We start from the raw sequence: 15348 nt of genomic DNA on the forward strand, positions 1-15348 counted from the left end.
ATTAAAATAACATTGGGGTTTGTTTTCGCAGAGCAGTTGTGGAAGGTGGGTGGTCTGTCTGAAGCATCAGGTGAGGCCTTCCACCATACTGGCTCAGGAGGGTTTGGGATGGCAGGTGGCTTAAGAGCTCAACCAGCATATGACATATGAAGGAAACTGGGTTCAAAGAAGCCTCTGGAAACCCCTTCTGCAACCTGGCCTGAAAGCCTGCTGCTCCCTACCCTGGCTTCCTTTGGGGGGTGGGGCATCCCCAGATACCTCCTCCTGTGCCCCGACTTCTTTAGATTGACACACCCCCTTTGATGCATAGAGAGCTCTGGCCTCCTCCATCTCATGCCCCATGTGGTTTGTTAATCGTCTGTGAAATGAGGGATTGGAGACATCACTCATCCATTTAAGGAGAGTGGGGCCCTGGAGCAGTGGAGTAGAGTGGGGAAGGGGCGCTGAAGGTTGTTCCAATCTTCTGAATCGTGTCCCTCTGTCTGGCTTCTCAGATGCAGCTTTTGGATAAGTTTCCCATCGAAGGTGGCCAGAAGGATCCCAAGCAGAGAATCATCCCCTTCCTCCCAGGTAAGCTTTGGATGGCCCTGCTGATGGGATGGGGGCAACCTGGGGAGGGGCATTCCTTAGGCCAAGAAAAGTCTTGCTGCTAAGCCAGACATTCTGGGTAGGGTAGGCCTAGGAATCTGCATAGTAATTTCCCCAGGGGGTTGACAGTCTCTGATTTTGAAGGCCACTGTCCTCAAAGGGGCATCTGCCACCATTCCAGGGCCATCTGCTGGCCCCAAGCCGTGTAACTTCTGAGGAGTTTCTCAAGCTCTTGGACTTTGGATCCTTCTTACAAAAAGCAGAGATCAAGTTCTCCTATGAAAGGATGAAAAGCTGCAGGCTGACCTCTTTTCCCTGGCTCCCATGTAATTATAGAGAACCTTAAATTGAGCACATTTTCTGGTCTGACCTCGTCCAGTCCTCCCAGCTCCAGTATCCAACTGAGGCTCTGAGAGCTTATGTAACACAGCCTGTGAGTTGGCAGAGCCAGAATTTGAAGCCAGGCCTGTCCAGCTATAAAGGCCATTGATAACTGCATCGTTTCAAAGCATGTTTAAGGCATTTGATTTGTTGTGTGATTGAGAAGAAAACGTCTCAGGTGTGTCATAACCCTGTTACTGCTGGGCCTGGAGTTGCACAGGCCAGCCTCCAGGACGACCGCAATCAGTGGGACCTTTGCCTATCCTCTGAGTCTTATGTTAAAGTGGGAGAGCATTCATTTAGCTACACGGAAGACCTTCTAAATCCCACAGTTTGGGCAAGACCAGGACCAGTCAGTGAGGGGTTAGGGAATCTCTCACGCCTGGGCTCCTTCCATGGAGGCAGAAGACTGCTTCTCCTTCCATGGTCGAGGAGTTAACATGGGGCACTCTTGTGCCCTCCCTGGCTTTATCCTGAGTCTCAAGGGAATTTGGAATGTCCAACCCCCAGGTTTGTAATGACCTTTGATGTTGTTCCAGTCCAGTCTAGGTGCTCTGCCCACCAGGGGCCTGGGAACCCAGCTGGGATGCTGTGGACACAAGTGTCCCAGAGCCCTCATGAAGCTAGTGGCGTGCCCTGGTGCTGTGGTTGACCTGGCCTTGGGCATGAAGGCTGCCTGCTTGCTCAAGAAAAGCAGGCCAGCACTCCTGGGGAAAAGCACCTCATTGTCATTCAATCTGTGGGTGTCTGGGAGGCTCTCGGCTTGTTCCAGGCCCAGGATAAGTGCCCAGGGCTAGGGGCTGGGGGCTGGGGTGACCTGGTGAGTCAGGGGAGATCTGGATTTGTTTGTGTCATCTAAGGAATCCTCAAGCTAGTGAGAGAGACACGACCTACTCCCTAATCAGAGAGCCAGTTAAGGCAGGATGTGACTCTCTCTACCACTGTGAAATCCCAGCTTTGATTGGAGAAGAAGCTAAGGAAGACAGCAAAGGCCCCCTGAAAGAGGGGGGCCTGGAGCTGACCTGGAGGGATGGGTGGGGTTGGAGGGTGGGGTGAAGCACAAGGCTTCTGTCCTGCTGCTACTGTCTCCAATGTCCCAGGAATCAGACGCCTGGCTTTACACCTGGAAACCCAGGCTCTGTTAGTTATCAAATGTATTAACTTCTTTATGCCTCAGTTTCCTCAGCTGGAAAATAGGGCCAATAATAGTATCTACTTCATGGGACTGTCGTAAGGATAACAGGAACATTTCTGGTGCTTAGAACTGTGGCTGGCTTCTAGTAGGACCTAAATAAATATTAGCCTTTATTATTGCCAACTCCTGACCCGTGCCTAGCATGTTACACAGCACAGCCACATATGTAATCTCATTTGGTCATTCCAGGAAGGTAATGTATATCCCCATTTTATTGACTAGGAAATTGAGGCCAAGGGAGGCTACTAGATTTGCATAGGCCGGACAGCCGGGAAGTATATTCAACACCAGAACCCTTATCTCTGCCTTCTGGGCCAGGGCTGCCCCCCACACCAACTACCTCAGAAGACGATAATCCAAGAGTTGCTACAGGACAGAGGGCCTCTCTGAATTTCAGTTTCCTTTTATAGGATTGTGGTAAGGATTAAAAGAATTCATATAAAGCACTTTGCATAATGCCTGTCCTGTGGTATACACTTAATAAATGACAGCTGTTCATAAAGAAAGTCACCTGCCTCCCTGCCACCCCAACTCCTGAGAAAAGGCAAGCACAAGACCCCCTTCCAGCCCGCATATAGATGGGACCTGTGCATAGTGGGTGATGCTCTCTAGAGGAATGAGGTTGGCTGGCCCCACACTCCTGTCCTATCCCAAAGGAAGTTTTGCGGCTTTTCTCTGCTCCTTTCCGTGGGGTTCATTCTCCAATGCCTCTCTGCTGTTCGCTCCCTCTCCATGGCATTGCTGGCCATTTGGAATCCCATCCCGAGGCTCCCAGGCCCTGTTCCTCCCTTTCCCCCTCACCAAGCAGTGAACAGCAAGTTTGCATACAGCCTTGAGAAACTGCCTTAACCCTTTCATACTCTACTCACTCCCTAGCTTGTACAGGAGGGGAAAAGATTGAGGAAAAACAGCCCAACTCACTCATAACCAAACTAGGGAGAGCCGAGTAGGCATGAGGATTCCCAACCCACCCCCACAACCCCGAATAAAAGGGGTTCTCCGGGAGGAGAGGGCATCAGAGAGGAGCAATGATGAATGTTGTCTATCTTCGGACAGGGTCCCTAAAAGCAGAGCCTGAGACAAAGATGATTTGTATGCTGGTAACTGAGGGCTGCTCTCAGATGAAGATCCAAAGGCAGTGACAGAAGCAGGGCAGGGCAGGGGAGGGGAGGACGCTGAGGCTGGATGGCACCATCTTAGGGGACAACTGTTATAACCCCCATGTCAGTCATCCGTTGTCTGACCCCTCTGGGGGCCTCCCCAGCCCCCAGAGTGTGTGGAGTGTGACAAGGTGGCTCCCGAGGACTGAGGGCTGAGGACGTGCCTCTGGAGCAGGGGAAGCTGTGAGCCCGTAGCAACCAGTACCCAGAGCAGGGAGCATTAGTTGGTAAGGGGCTCAGGGCAGGGCCCCCACAGATCGACTATATTACCCAACCTGTTTCTACCGCCCTGCCTTTGGGGAGGGTGGCTGCAGTCACCTGCTGATTTCCTCAGGTTCAGCCCCTGCAGCAGTGGCTCAGCAGAACCTCAGAGTTCAAACACACCGAGCTAATCCAGCTGCCTTCACTCTTACCATCCCAGGGAGGGTTAGTAGCCAGCCTTGGGAACAGCTCTGCCAGCCCGTTGCCTTCCCTGGAATTTCAGATCAAGAAAAACCCAAGGGAAGAAAGCAGAGAGAACCTGTTCTTTATCTCCAGAGGAATCTTAATTTTAGCTTTGGAGATGCTGGGATATGATGTGCATTTCTCCTGCCCGGGTCAGGGGTCTAGGGGATGTGTTTGCAGTGTTAGGCCAGCTGCATTGCTTTGGCCCCGCTGGCCATAGGCTCATGGCTGGGGATATATAGACGTTTCACTGGCTGGTGGAAGTGACAGAGAAAGCAGAGAAATTGAGAGAAGAATGGGAATCCAGGCTCACGTGGTTACATGCTTGCTCATCTGCCAGTCAAATCCTGGCAGAAAATTCTGCACGTGAGTCGTAAATCTTAGGATCTAGAACACAGGCTATGTCTGGGTGGTATATGGCCTGAGTTCAGGGTCAGTCTGGGATTGAAGAGTGGTGAGGCCGGTGGCTTCTGTGGCCAAATGCAGAGGCTCCATCCCAGGAGGAGCTCACCTCAGACATGCCCACTGGCTCTTAGGGGACAGATAGAATGTTCTGCAGTACTGCTGGAGTGGGAGTGAGGGAATGGACGGCTGTGAGTGGACCAATAAGGTGGTAGAGGGGCGAGCCAGGACGTATCAGTCAAATATCATATAAAGGTTTACAGGGAACTGCCCTTAATGAAGGCCTCCCAGTGTTGTCACCAATGCTGGGACCTGCTTTCTGGGCCCTGGAGGTAAAGGCCCCTGTCCGAAGGTAAAGGCCCCCACTATGCCCCGGCCATCAGCATTTGTGAGGGGTGAGGGAAAGTTAAGGGCCTTGTGTGGGACAGGCGTTTCTCCAGCAAGGCATGCTGGGAAAGAAAAACAACCCAAGTGGTTTCTTGGGTAGGACTTTCTATTCGGGGGGTAGACACATAATGGGTGCTTTGCTAAGACTTGCTGATTGATCGCCAATTGGCCATTCTCCCTTATATATAGATACCTTGTATTGAGCTCCTGCTATGGGCCTCACCTTGTTTCGGGCACTCTACAAACCTTCTCTCCAGTTTTCACTGCACGGAAGGTGGCATGGTCCTCATTTTAGAGAAAAGTCAAATCACTTTCCATCACCATGAAGCGGCTGAGCTGGGCTCCTTCCTACCAAGCCCTGGGCTTTTTTCCTTCGACAAGGAGGAACGGCCACAACCAGCCTCAGCGAGGCTATCTTTGCCCCTCCTTTCTTGCCTCCACATCTCCCCGCCTGGGGACCTGGGAGTTTCTGCTGGTGGTCCCTCTGGCTGCCATTGCTATCTTGTGCTTCAGGAGGGCACCGTGTGGGGCAGGGAGGTGACCTGAGTCTCATGAGGACTTGGTGACCTGCAAGGGCTCTCTCTTTCCATTGAGTGACTAAGGTCAGCGGCGCTAAGTAATTGATTTTTTTTCTTTTCTGCAATTAAACCATTTAGTTAATTATTATTTTAATATGACTACAGACAGGATCCCCCCCCAAGGCTTTCAAAGCAGTGTCTTCACTTAATTATGAATCTAACAAGATTGGCTATTCGTTTTCCTAAGTCACAGCATTTAAAAATTTTTTTGTTTTGGGATAATTATAGACTCACAGATACTGCAGAAATCCTAGGCACTTTACATTCCTCCCCTCCAATCCCACCCCCATACTGTAGGGTAGGTGACATCATTCCCAATTTAGGGAGAGGTCAAATCACTTCTACCACCGCATAGCCATTGAGTGGTGAACCCATTGCCCAGCTTACCCCGCTGGCAACAGCTTATATAACTATAGTACATTATGAAACCCAGGGAATTGATACTGGCACAACTCAATTCACTAGACTACAGACCCTAGTAATTGATTTTTATTATAAGGAGGTGGAGAGTGCTATGAAGCAAGCATGCCAGCTGGTCTTTAGGAAGGAGGCAGTGGTTTGACAGCAGTCCCTGAGAAGCTCCACTCCCAGGCCTGACCTCTTGGCAGTCCCACCTCCAATAAAAAAGCAGGGGTGAACTTTGTTTTATATTAAGGCATAGTCCTAAAAACTTCGTGCAAATTCAGCTGTTTGGGACAAATCACATCATCTTTTAGGCATGCGATAATCCTTTTGCAAAGCAGAGCACTCTTTTTTTTAAGGAATTCTTCTTTCCTTGGTTTACATATATTTTTATAATTTGAGGCTTCTTCTGAGTTTCCTGGAAAGAGGGCAGACCTGGAGCTTAGAGACTGGGTATCGACCCCAGTAGGAGCAGAACTATTCCACTCAAGAACTGTGAAAGAGCTGAGATTTTACCCTATTTGTGAGCCAAGTAAGTTAGCTTTCCCTGGTTTCCTGAATGCTAGCAGAAAACAGGAGACTCCTGGGTCAGAGACAAAAGGCTATTACAGCACAGCACGCAGCATGAGGACCAGTATATTTGCCTCAGTTTTCATTGCCTCCAAGTCCCAGGGGCTCAGATGAATGCCAGCACACGCAGTGGGTTACATTATAGCAGAACCGAGATCTTAGGGAGCTTACCTCCCTTGGAACAGAGCCTAATCAAGCCTACCCCCTTTACTCTGGAGAGATGCACTGTCTCAGTCTGTCAAGGCTGTGTGCAAACTCGCTGTTCACTCCAAAGCAAGGCACTGCTTCTGTCTTCTAAGGCTGTTTGTTATACAAACAGTTTTGAAAAGATAATCCAGAACAAAAGGCAGTCAGTGCCTTGTTGACAAGACCTACAGAAATGAAAGAGCCAGGGAGAATGATCTCGCAACAAGTGTGTCGTGTGCTTTCTGGGGTCTCCTGCTCTTTGGGTAGAAATGAAGTTCTTCAGGCCACTGAGGTCAGCAGCCTCTCAGGGCAGCCTACTGTTTACATAGAACTTTCTGCCTTGTTTTAAAAGACTATTGTGGAAAATCCATCTCCTGTTGCCCATCCTGGGATTGGAGTAGATTTCCTGTGTATCCTGAGTTTGCCAGCCCAAGGAGGCTCCCTGGGAGGAAATGGTCATTACAGAGTGAACTAAAGTATGTAGTTGCTGATGTAAAAAGCAAACAACTGCGAACAGGGACCAAAGGACTTCAGAAGCCAGGCAGCGGAGCAGAAAGAGATAAACTCACTTTGCAAAGACCGAGCAAGGTTTCTTTCCACTCACAAGCCATCTGTGTCTCTGTGCTGGCTGGTACTAGGCCTCTGAGCTTCCAGAAAGCCCCTTCATCCTAATATCTGAGTCAGTCCCATTCATAGGTATACATATCCTGGTTTCATGAGTCATGGAGAAACTAGACAGCTTAGGAAGAAAAGGGAGCCTATAGCCATAAGGTAGGTGCTCCCAGTTTGCAGGCAACCTCATGAACTTACGAGCTTAGAGACATGTATTTTTAGACAGCAGGCATGCTTGGTTGTTTTGTACCCACTCACGAGCTCACCAGTTTACATACCGGCCCCTTAATGAAGAGGCAGTTTGGAGCCACAGTGTAGGAGGATGCTGGGTGAATTGCAAGCACAGTCTCTGGGGCCTTCCTCTCCCTGCCCCCCAGAACGCTGTGCAGCAAATCCGGTGTTTGTTCCAATGCAGAAGGAAACAGGGGGGAGGGATATCTTTAGCTAGAGCTGGTCTGGGGCATGGGGGAGAGCTGGCCTTCTTCCTGGGCTGTAGGCATTTCTGTGAGTCTCCATCAGGTGCTCCCTGAGAAAGCCCTCCCTGAAGGGTCTTGGAAGCGCTGAGGGAGGCAGCAACTCAGATGCTGGCAGGTACTGCAGCCCCCAAGGGAGAGAGCCTGAGAGGTCTCGGAGCCCCACTGATGACCTGGGATGGCAGGAAAAGACAAACCTTCTACGTGATGGAGAAGGAAAAATAGGGTCTGCTGGTAATGCCAGGGTTTTAAAAAGATCAACAAGATTATAGACCTGAGAGGCACGGGGTGCTGTTTTAAAAGTGGCTTTCCTCTAACCTCCTCTGAAAGTGCTGGGTCTTCTCTTGCTGTAATTACTGCCCCCACCCCTCACATCATCCTCTCTGTAATCTGGGGTGGGCGGTTCTCAGGGCCCGCTGCTGACAGCCGGCTCTGACTGTTTCGTGGAAGAGCTGTGCATCCGCTCTGGCCGCAGGTATTTATTGAGCACTTGCTGTGTGCCTGGCCCAGCTGTAGGCCCTGGTGATGTAGCTGAGAACAAGGTAGAATGAGTCGCTGTTCTCAGGAAGTTCACCTTCCAGTGGGGGAGTCAGAAAGCAAACAACTAACAATCCGATGGTGATAAATTCCAGAACAAAAATAAACTAGGTCAATTAGCAGTTAGCTTGGCTCAGGGCTTGTGAGATTGGATGGTCAAAAATGGCCTCTTTGCAGAGGTGACACCTGAACGGAGCCCGGCATGGGCAGATCAGGGCGCATAGTGTCAGGCTGAGGAGGCAGCAAGGGTAGTGACCTGAGTGCGACGGAGGGTGTGCATTTGAAGAACAGCAAGAAGCATATGAAGCCTGGGGTTGGGGGCTTTGGGGGGTTGAGTCAACACAGAGGGCTGGGTAAACAAGAGTTATAGAACCAAGAAACTCCAAGTGTGTCTCCTGTGGCCAAGCTGCCCAGGAACGAGGGGGCTCCACATGTGTGCATAAGTGTGTGATTCCGGCCCCATCACACAACCTCCAGGGTCCGTTTCTTCACCTGTCAAATGGGTTAATCATGGTTTAGGATTACATTTCAAGCAGTGAATGCATAGACAGCACAGTGAGAGGCACTGGTGCTGCAAAGCCCACCTGTTCTTCACGGTGGCTTTGCTGTGGGACACAGATGTGGGGTTTCCTTTCTCTGCCCTCTGCCCCCCGCCCTGCCCTCTCTGTGCCAATTCAGCTTTTCCCACTGCGTTTCAGCTCCAGTTGCACTTCTTGCTTCTCCTTCCTTGCCTGTGGTAACTTGCAAGGCAGCAAAGAGCTTGTTTCTCAAGAACTGATGATCCAGAGAGCTGATCTAGACTGCAAGGTGGGGAGGGAGCTGGGCAGCCCTGGCCATGTCACCATAAGAACATAGCACAACCACGAGCCTCGTAGCTCTCAGCTCCAGAGCTGCCAGGTCTCAGGATAATACCGAGTTTTGCAGGAGGCAGCCACGCAAAGGCCCTCTTCACTTCCGAAAGTAAATGTGGATTGGGCCCCCTGGCCTTTCCCCTATGTTATCCCCACATTTCAAGAACAGGGGAAAAGTTAGGTCACTTTGGTACCACTTGCTCTGTGTCTTCCTTGTCCAGAAGTAATTGTGGAAGAGAATCAACCTCCTAAACACTCACCCTGAACCCTCAGCCCTGAGTGGAGTGTTTTCTGCGATATCTTCCCTAAGAAGCCTCTGACCTAAGCAGAAATGTGTCTCTTTTCATGGTCTCAGTCAGCCCGTTTAATTTAACATGCAGAAAAATGTGCCCTGGACTGGGCTGTAGTATACTGGATTCTCCTGTCACTCTTGATAATCCCAGTGGCACAAAATTGAGTAAGTTAAATTAGAGCAACCCGGGATCACTTTGCACATTTTGGCAGAATCCAGTGAATTCAGGTCTCTGACATTAATCACCTCTCCCCCAAACCCACCCCTGGAATTAAATGGTTTCTTTACCTGATGTCCAAATGTCCTTTTATAAGAATTGAATCCTTTCACTCCCTGCTTAAAGAGGACATTCTGTTGTGCCGTAGGAGTGGTGCTGTCTGTAAATTCACGCTCAAGTGTAGATGACTGACAGGTCAGTTACCTGTGCCCAGGTGTGATAGAGGTGAGAGCGAAATGGCAACTTCTGTGTGTAGCGGAGAGGTTGGGAAAGGAAGAAGGTGCTGGGCCTCTGGGGTTACCATGCGAAGCCTGGTTCATGAGTCTGTGTGAGCTTTCAGCGTAGCTGCCACACAGGGCCAGCATGTGCAGGCGTCATGGCCACTCTGAGGGGTAAGGGCTTGTCCTGTGTGCAGTGACGTCTCTGAAAGGTTTTAGGCTGAGGGGCCACATGATCAGATTTCTGTTTTGAAAGGACCCCTCCCATGCACGTCAGGTAACCTAGAAGGGCAAGGTCGGGAGCATGGAGCTGGAAGACCAGCTAGAGGTGGGTGGGTGAGGCACGGCAAGAGGTGAGGGTGGCTTGGTCGAGGCTGGGCAATGACACGGAGAGAAGTAGGTCTGAGATGTGTTTTAGAGGAACAGCCAAGAGGCCTTGCTGATGACTTGGAGCTAGGAGTGAGAAAGAGGACGAGGATAAGGATGGCCAGGTTCTGTTGGTGGGAGCCCTGGCCAAGATGGCAGACCTAGTGTTTCCCAGCACACTTCCCCCAACCCCTACCTCGTACTTCACCCTTGGGGCTGAAAGGAAATAACTTTTTCCCTCCTCCCTGAGATAGCTGAAGCCTTTGGCGCATATGAAAGATGCTTTGTGGTGGGGAGTCCCTGCCATCAGCCTCCCTCTCCAGGAACCTCCAGGCACTGGACATTCTGGTTTCTGGGTCCAGGTTTCTGTGGGGGGTAGAAAGGGTGGCAGTGGGTGGTGGTGGAGGAGGGAGAACACTCAGTTCCATTGAGAGGGAGCTCAGGGCCCCCACTTCTTAGGAGGTGAGGGGCACTGGTAGTAGGTCTCCACGGTGTCCCTGGCCTGACCCCTCCACTGCTCGTCAAACTCACCCCAACTGGATCCAGGTGCTAGGATAGAGCCTCAAGCCAGAGCTCTTCCCTGGCAGGCATGGAGCTGACCCTTGGAAATGCCCCAGGCCCATGTGAACTGATGCACCATTCATCCAGAGGCTGCCTGGCTTCGAGTCGTATCGTCTCTTTGGGCCCTGAAAACACCTCTCCCCCTTCACCTCCACAGTTCCAAGGACTGATGTCCACTGAGGAGGCCCCAGATGCCAGGCTGCCCGGCCTCCAGACCACAGTGGGCCTATGGGACTGGCACAGCCTGAAGATAGAGTCTGTTCATCTGAATGCCCCTTCAGAAGGCAGGGGAGGAAGTGAGTGGGGCTGGTGGGGGTTGGCTGGCAACACCAGCCCCTCTCTAGGTATGAGGGAAAAGGGTTACATTTCTGGTTCCCCCCCTACGACAGAGCACAAGGGGCCAGCTGGATTTCACCTTAGTGAGAACAAATTGGGACAGATCTCAGGGAGAATTTCCAAAGTTCCATTGCCAAGGGAAGCTGTGTGACTCTTCAGCTCTGCCAGCACCAGAACAGTGAGGTTCTGACAGATCTGAACCTGGCTTTGGGCTCAAACAGATCCGGGTTTACACTGGGGCTTTCTACTTGGTGCTAGTTGTCTGACTTGAAACTCCGTATCTTTTCTGTGGTGGAGGCAAGTAAGCATTGAATTTCAGCACCAGAGGCCTTAAAGCCAGACAACCTTGAGTCAGATCCTGACTCAGCCTCTCACTAGCTGTGTGACCTTGGCCAGCCTTACTTAGCATCTCTGCACATCCATCATATTTCTCATTTATGAAACACCCCCAGAGCTGTTGAGAGCACCAAATGAAATTTTATCTGTGAAGCACACAACAAACACTCCATCCACGTTTGTGATTTGGTGATTGTTAGTGACGAACAAACTCAAAAAGAGTCTGGAGGCTTTGGCTAGAAATAAATGATAAAAATTTATTCAAGGGTCTTAGAGTTTGCAAACTAGGAATACACTTAGGCAAACACCCAGAAGTGTTCTGAAGAAGAAGGAAAAGGAAGAATTCTTATAGTAAAAAGTGCATTTTTGAAAATAATCAATCCTGTATTCGTAGCCCTAGGACTAGTCCAGGACGGTTATCAGGCAGATGTCAGGGGTCTGGATGATGGCTGTCAGGCGGTCTGGTTATGTGAGTCCTTCGGAGAGTAACAGAGGGTTATAAGAGGTCTGGTGTATCTCCACATGCATATCCTGCATTGACACAGGACTGGAAAGATCAAAAAGTTTAAGTTCCCAAGCCATTTAGAATAAGAATGAAGTCTTTCCTCATGCCTCAACATTCATAATGTTAATAATTTTAGCAGCTTGGTTACAGTGACTCCATTTTATATATTCGCATTCTTCACTCTTTCCCCATTAGTATCAGGCTCGTCACAAAATGGTAAGCTGTCTCTCTGGGATCCTTTCCAAGAGTGAGGTCTCATTTCAAGAGGTGCTGCTCAAAATGTAGTTTGCAGATCAGCGGCATGAGGATCGTCTGAGAGAGCTTGTCAGAAATGCAGAGTCTTGGCCCCACCCAGACCCACTAAGTCACAGTGTGCAGTCTAATGATACGCACAAGTGACTTGTATGCACAGGAAAGTTTGAGAAGTACTGTTTTAAGGTCCAGTGAAGCCCTTTCATAGGCTGTCTTACTCTGACGCTTCCTGGGAATTTGGTTATGTTCAGCCCAATCCACATAATATAAACCACTAAATCTGCATTGGTAAATCAATTTCTGACCTCATAAGAGGTGCATGGGGAGACGAGGCTTCATGCAAGTAACTGGGTGAGGGGTGGTCTGTTGGCCTCTCATCCCTTACATCCCTGAGTTACCTGTCTGTTTTTGGCACCCTGTGGGATGGGTCACAGCACAATCCTCTATCCCCCATCACCAGCCTAACCAGAAGGCTCCTCAGGTCCCAGCCACACTCTCTCATCAGCCGTAAGTCAGAAATTTTTGCTTCCCTCTCTTCCAAGACCAGGTGAAGTTTGGGGCCAAGGATATTGCTAAGGTTTTTAATTTCAGAAGCCTATCTGATTGGAGAGGGGAGAGATTGGCTATGAACCCTCTGTGGTGTTGAAGATAACATGGCACGAGTCCAGTTATGTTGTATTGTTAGGAGGGAAAAAAGGCTTTGGCCTCTGGCAAAAAGATTGAAACAAAGAAATAAGATTTTAAAGGAGCATCTTTTGCTCTTCTGTATAAAGCAATTACTGCAGACCTAAACTTCGAAGTAAGGAAGCCAGAGGAGGAGAGTCGAGACCAGCAGGTAACTGATAATTTGGTGCCTTCACAGGCGAGATTTTCTTTCATCTTGGCTTCTTGTTTCTGATCTGAAAGATGAATTTACAACTTTAGTACTGATAATTGCTGCAAATGGCTTAAGTAAGACCTATGTGGTTGGCAGATCGGTTCTCTTTCAGCAGAAAGACTTGCTTCTGAAAGAGAGCAAGTGTGCTATGTGGAACAGCTGTTCACAGGTGAGCCGAGTGGCCCAGAGATAACTTTTTGTTGAATTGGTTGTAGGGGAAAAGTTTCAAACAGTTTTCTGAGGAATTTTGTGTGAGACTTGACACTTAACCATTGTAAATGAGAGAAGATTTCTGCCTAAATATTATAGTTACTATTTATTAAGCCCATACTTTTGCCAGGGATTGTGCAAAGGGTTTCATGATTACATTATCGCATTTAATGGCAGTAATCCCACTTTATAGATGAAGACTCACAGACTAGAAGGGGTACATGACTTGCTCAGCTATTAAGAAAACCCAGGTCCTGCCACTTCTAAGTCCAAGCTCTTGACCACTATTTTCTATGTCCTGGAAGTGCTTACTGCAGAGTGAGACTGACTAAAGATATACTGCCTGGAGATTAACAGTTGGGGTTTAGTATAAAATGCCACCTGCAAGAGCGTGTTTACATTTCTTTAAACTTCATTTCAAGTTTTGCATCACGTTTTCTTTTATTATGTCAATTAAAGGTTGATCAATGTTATCCTTTCAAAAAGTGTCAGATTCCTACAGTAAAGGTCTCGTCTAGATTATATCATTTTCTGGTACCTTTCACTCAACCTACCCAATTTTAACCAGCCACCTAGTGGCCAATGCGGGAATTGCAGGCATAGTGCCCAGAAAGAAATGATTGCCATCTGAAAGGCTGGCCTTGTAAATACAAAACTATAAAATAACCATGTGCCGACAGTCATCACAGATAGTGTTTACTAAACCACAATTCAACAAGGGACTAAAAATGAGGAAGGAAGAAGTCCCACTTTACCTTTATTTTTCTATGTGACCCTAAAGCCAGGAAGTTTTCATCTGGGACACCAAACAGAAAACCTTAGGAAACAGCACATGGTTTTACTTGTTTATTCCTAAAACTTGGTGAGAGAGGAATTCCGATCCTCCTTTGCTATCCCCAGTTTTTTTCGACTGTGTCTGACAGCTCTTACTCCAATATTAGGATGGTCTCATGTGCATTGTAATAGATCTCTATTTGTTCATTCCGATTCCTCCTTAAGGATAGGTCATAGTTTCCCCAACTATGAAACTATGAGTTTCCCCAACCTGAGTTTCCCCAACTATGAAATATAAGGATTGGGCTTGATATTGTATAGGTTTTCTCATGGTCCCAACATCTTGTGACCTAATAGCCATTAAGACCAAAGTAATAAATGTCTAATGATGAAATGTCATGCAAAAGGGGAAACATTTTAGGGGAATAGAGGTCTTCTAGGCCCACCTCCAATCCCACCGCATTGGCAGAATGTGGCTGCCTCTGTATAAGGCCAGCTTTGTGCCCTTCCCCGCCCTACCCCCCATTTCCTTTGGAAAGCGTAGAAAGCCCCCCTTGTCTTGAATGCCTCCCTGCAAAGAGTTCCTGCTGAAAGACTGCACACATAGCTAAGACTTTGACCTTCACCTTTGCCCCCTGACTTACTTGGTGAAAAAGAGTTCTTATCCTCCCCTCTCTAGGTTTTTTGGGGGAAATCTAGCTAGGGTTAGCAAGAATTCAATGAAAATATAAATAGAAACTTGGTCTATAAATAACACTGCCCCAGAATACCTGCAGGCGTGAATACCGGCGGGGCAGCAGACTGTCACAAATCATGATGGTCAGGACAGCAAGTGAGACTTGTTCAGTTGCTCTCGGGATACTTCAGACTTGCCAGTAGGGCCTGCAGAAACCCTCTCTCTTTCTGGGCTCTAGAAGCACTCTCCTTATTTACTACCTTGGCACTTGTCTTCTGCTAAACCTTCTTTGTGAACAGACGTATGTAGGGAACAAAGTAACGCTGCCTGGCATCAGACCTGGCTTTTAGTCCCAGAACTGTGTGACTTGGGAAATTCAGAAGGTAGCTCTGAGCTTCCGTTTCTTCTTCTGTGGTCATGGGGATTTAAACAATTGGAGTTTTTGAAGAACAGAAACCGTGCCTTATTTTACCTTGGTTAACAGGGTCAGGTTGCCTGGGTTCTAATCCTCATATTGCCCCTTATTTGCGTTTGGCCTTGGGAAAGTTACTTAACCTCTCTGTACTTCAATTTCTTCATTCAATGGGAAGAATAGTGCTACCTACTTTGTTGGGCTGTTTTGAGGATTAAGTGAGTTAATATTTGTAAAGTGTTTAAGCCAGTGCCTGGCACATAGCAGACACATATAAACATTTATTAAATAAAGAAATCCATATATATTCCCCCTGCCTAGAGTATTACCTGGCACATAGTAGCTGTTCAACAAATGTGTTAAGTGAATGAATGAATGGGCACCAGACCTGCCTACCTTGCTGTCTGCAAAGGTAATTCAGTAAGATTGTACGTGAATTCTTTCTAAGCCCACATAGGCTATACAAATGAAAGTGGAATTATTATTCTTACCTACCTGGGTGACAGTTTGGTGGGGGTTAAGGTAGATGTCCTCACTGTCCTTATTCATT

The 15348-nt window shown here is 48.6% G+C and overlaps 1 protein-coding gene across 7 annotated transcripts in view; it reads left to right on the plus strand.

Annotated features, from left to right (window-relative positions):
* The window catches only part of SH3PXD2A (SH3 and PX domains 2A), a 229617-nt gene that overhangs the window by 77872 nt on the left and 136397 nt on the right, over positions 1 to 15348 (plus strand). For all 7 annotated transcript variants that reach the window (XR_012498440.2, XR_016018888.1, XM_074339099.2 and 4 more), the window contains one exon: positions 495 to 570. Coding sequence is in view for 5 of the 7 variants with exons in the window: in XM_074339099.2 (XP_074195200.2) it covers positions 495 to 570 (76 nt within the window). In the remaining 2 variants the exon portion in view is untranslated. The remainder of the gene's footprint in view (positions 1 to 494; positions 571 to 15348) is intronic.

This window comes from Rhinolophus sinicus, chromosome 15 (assembly GCF_057876585.1).
Source record: "Rhinolophus sinicus isolate RSI-liver-muscle chromosome 15, RSI-T2T, whole genome shotgun sequence".
In the NCBI taxonomy this organism is placed as follows: domain Eukaryota; kingdom Metazoa; phylum Chordata; class Mammalia; order Chiroptera; family Rhinolophidae; genus Rhinolophus; species Rhinolophus sinicus.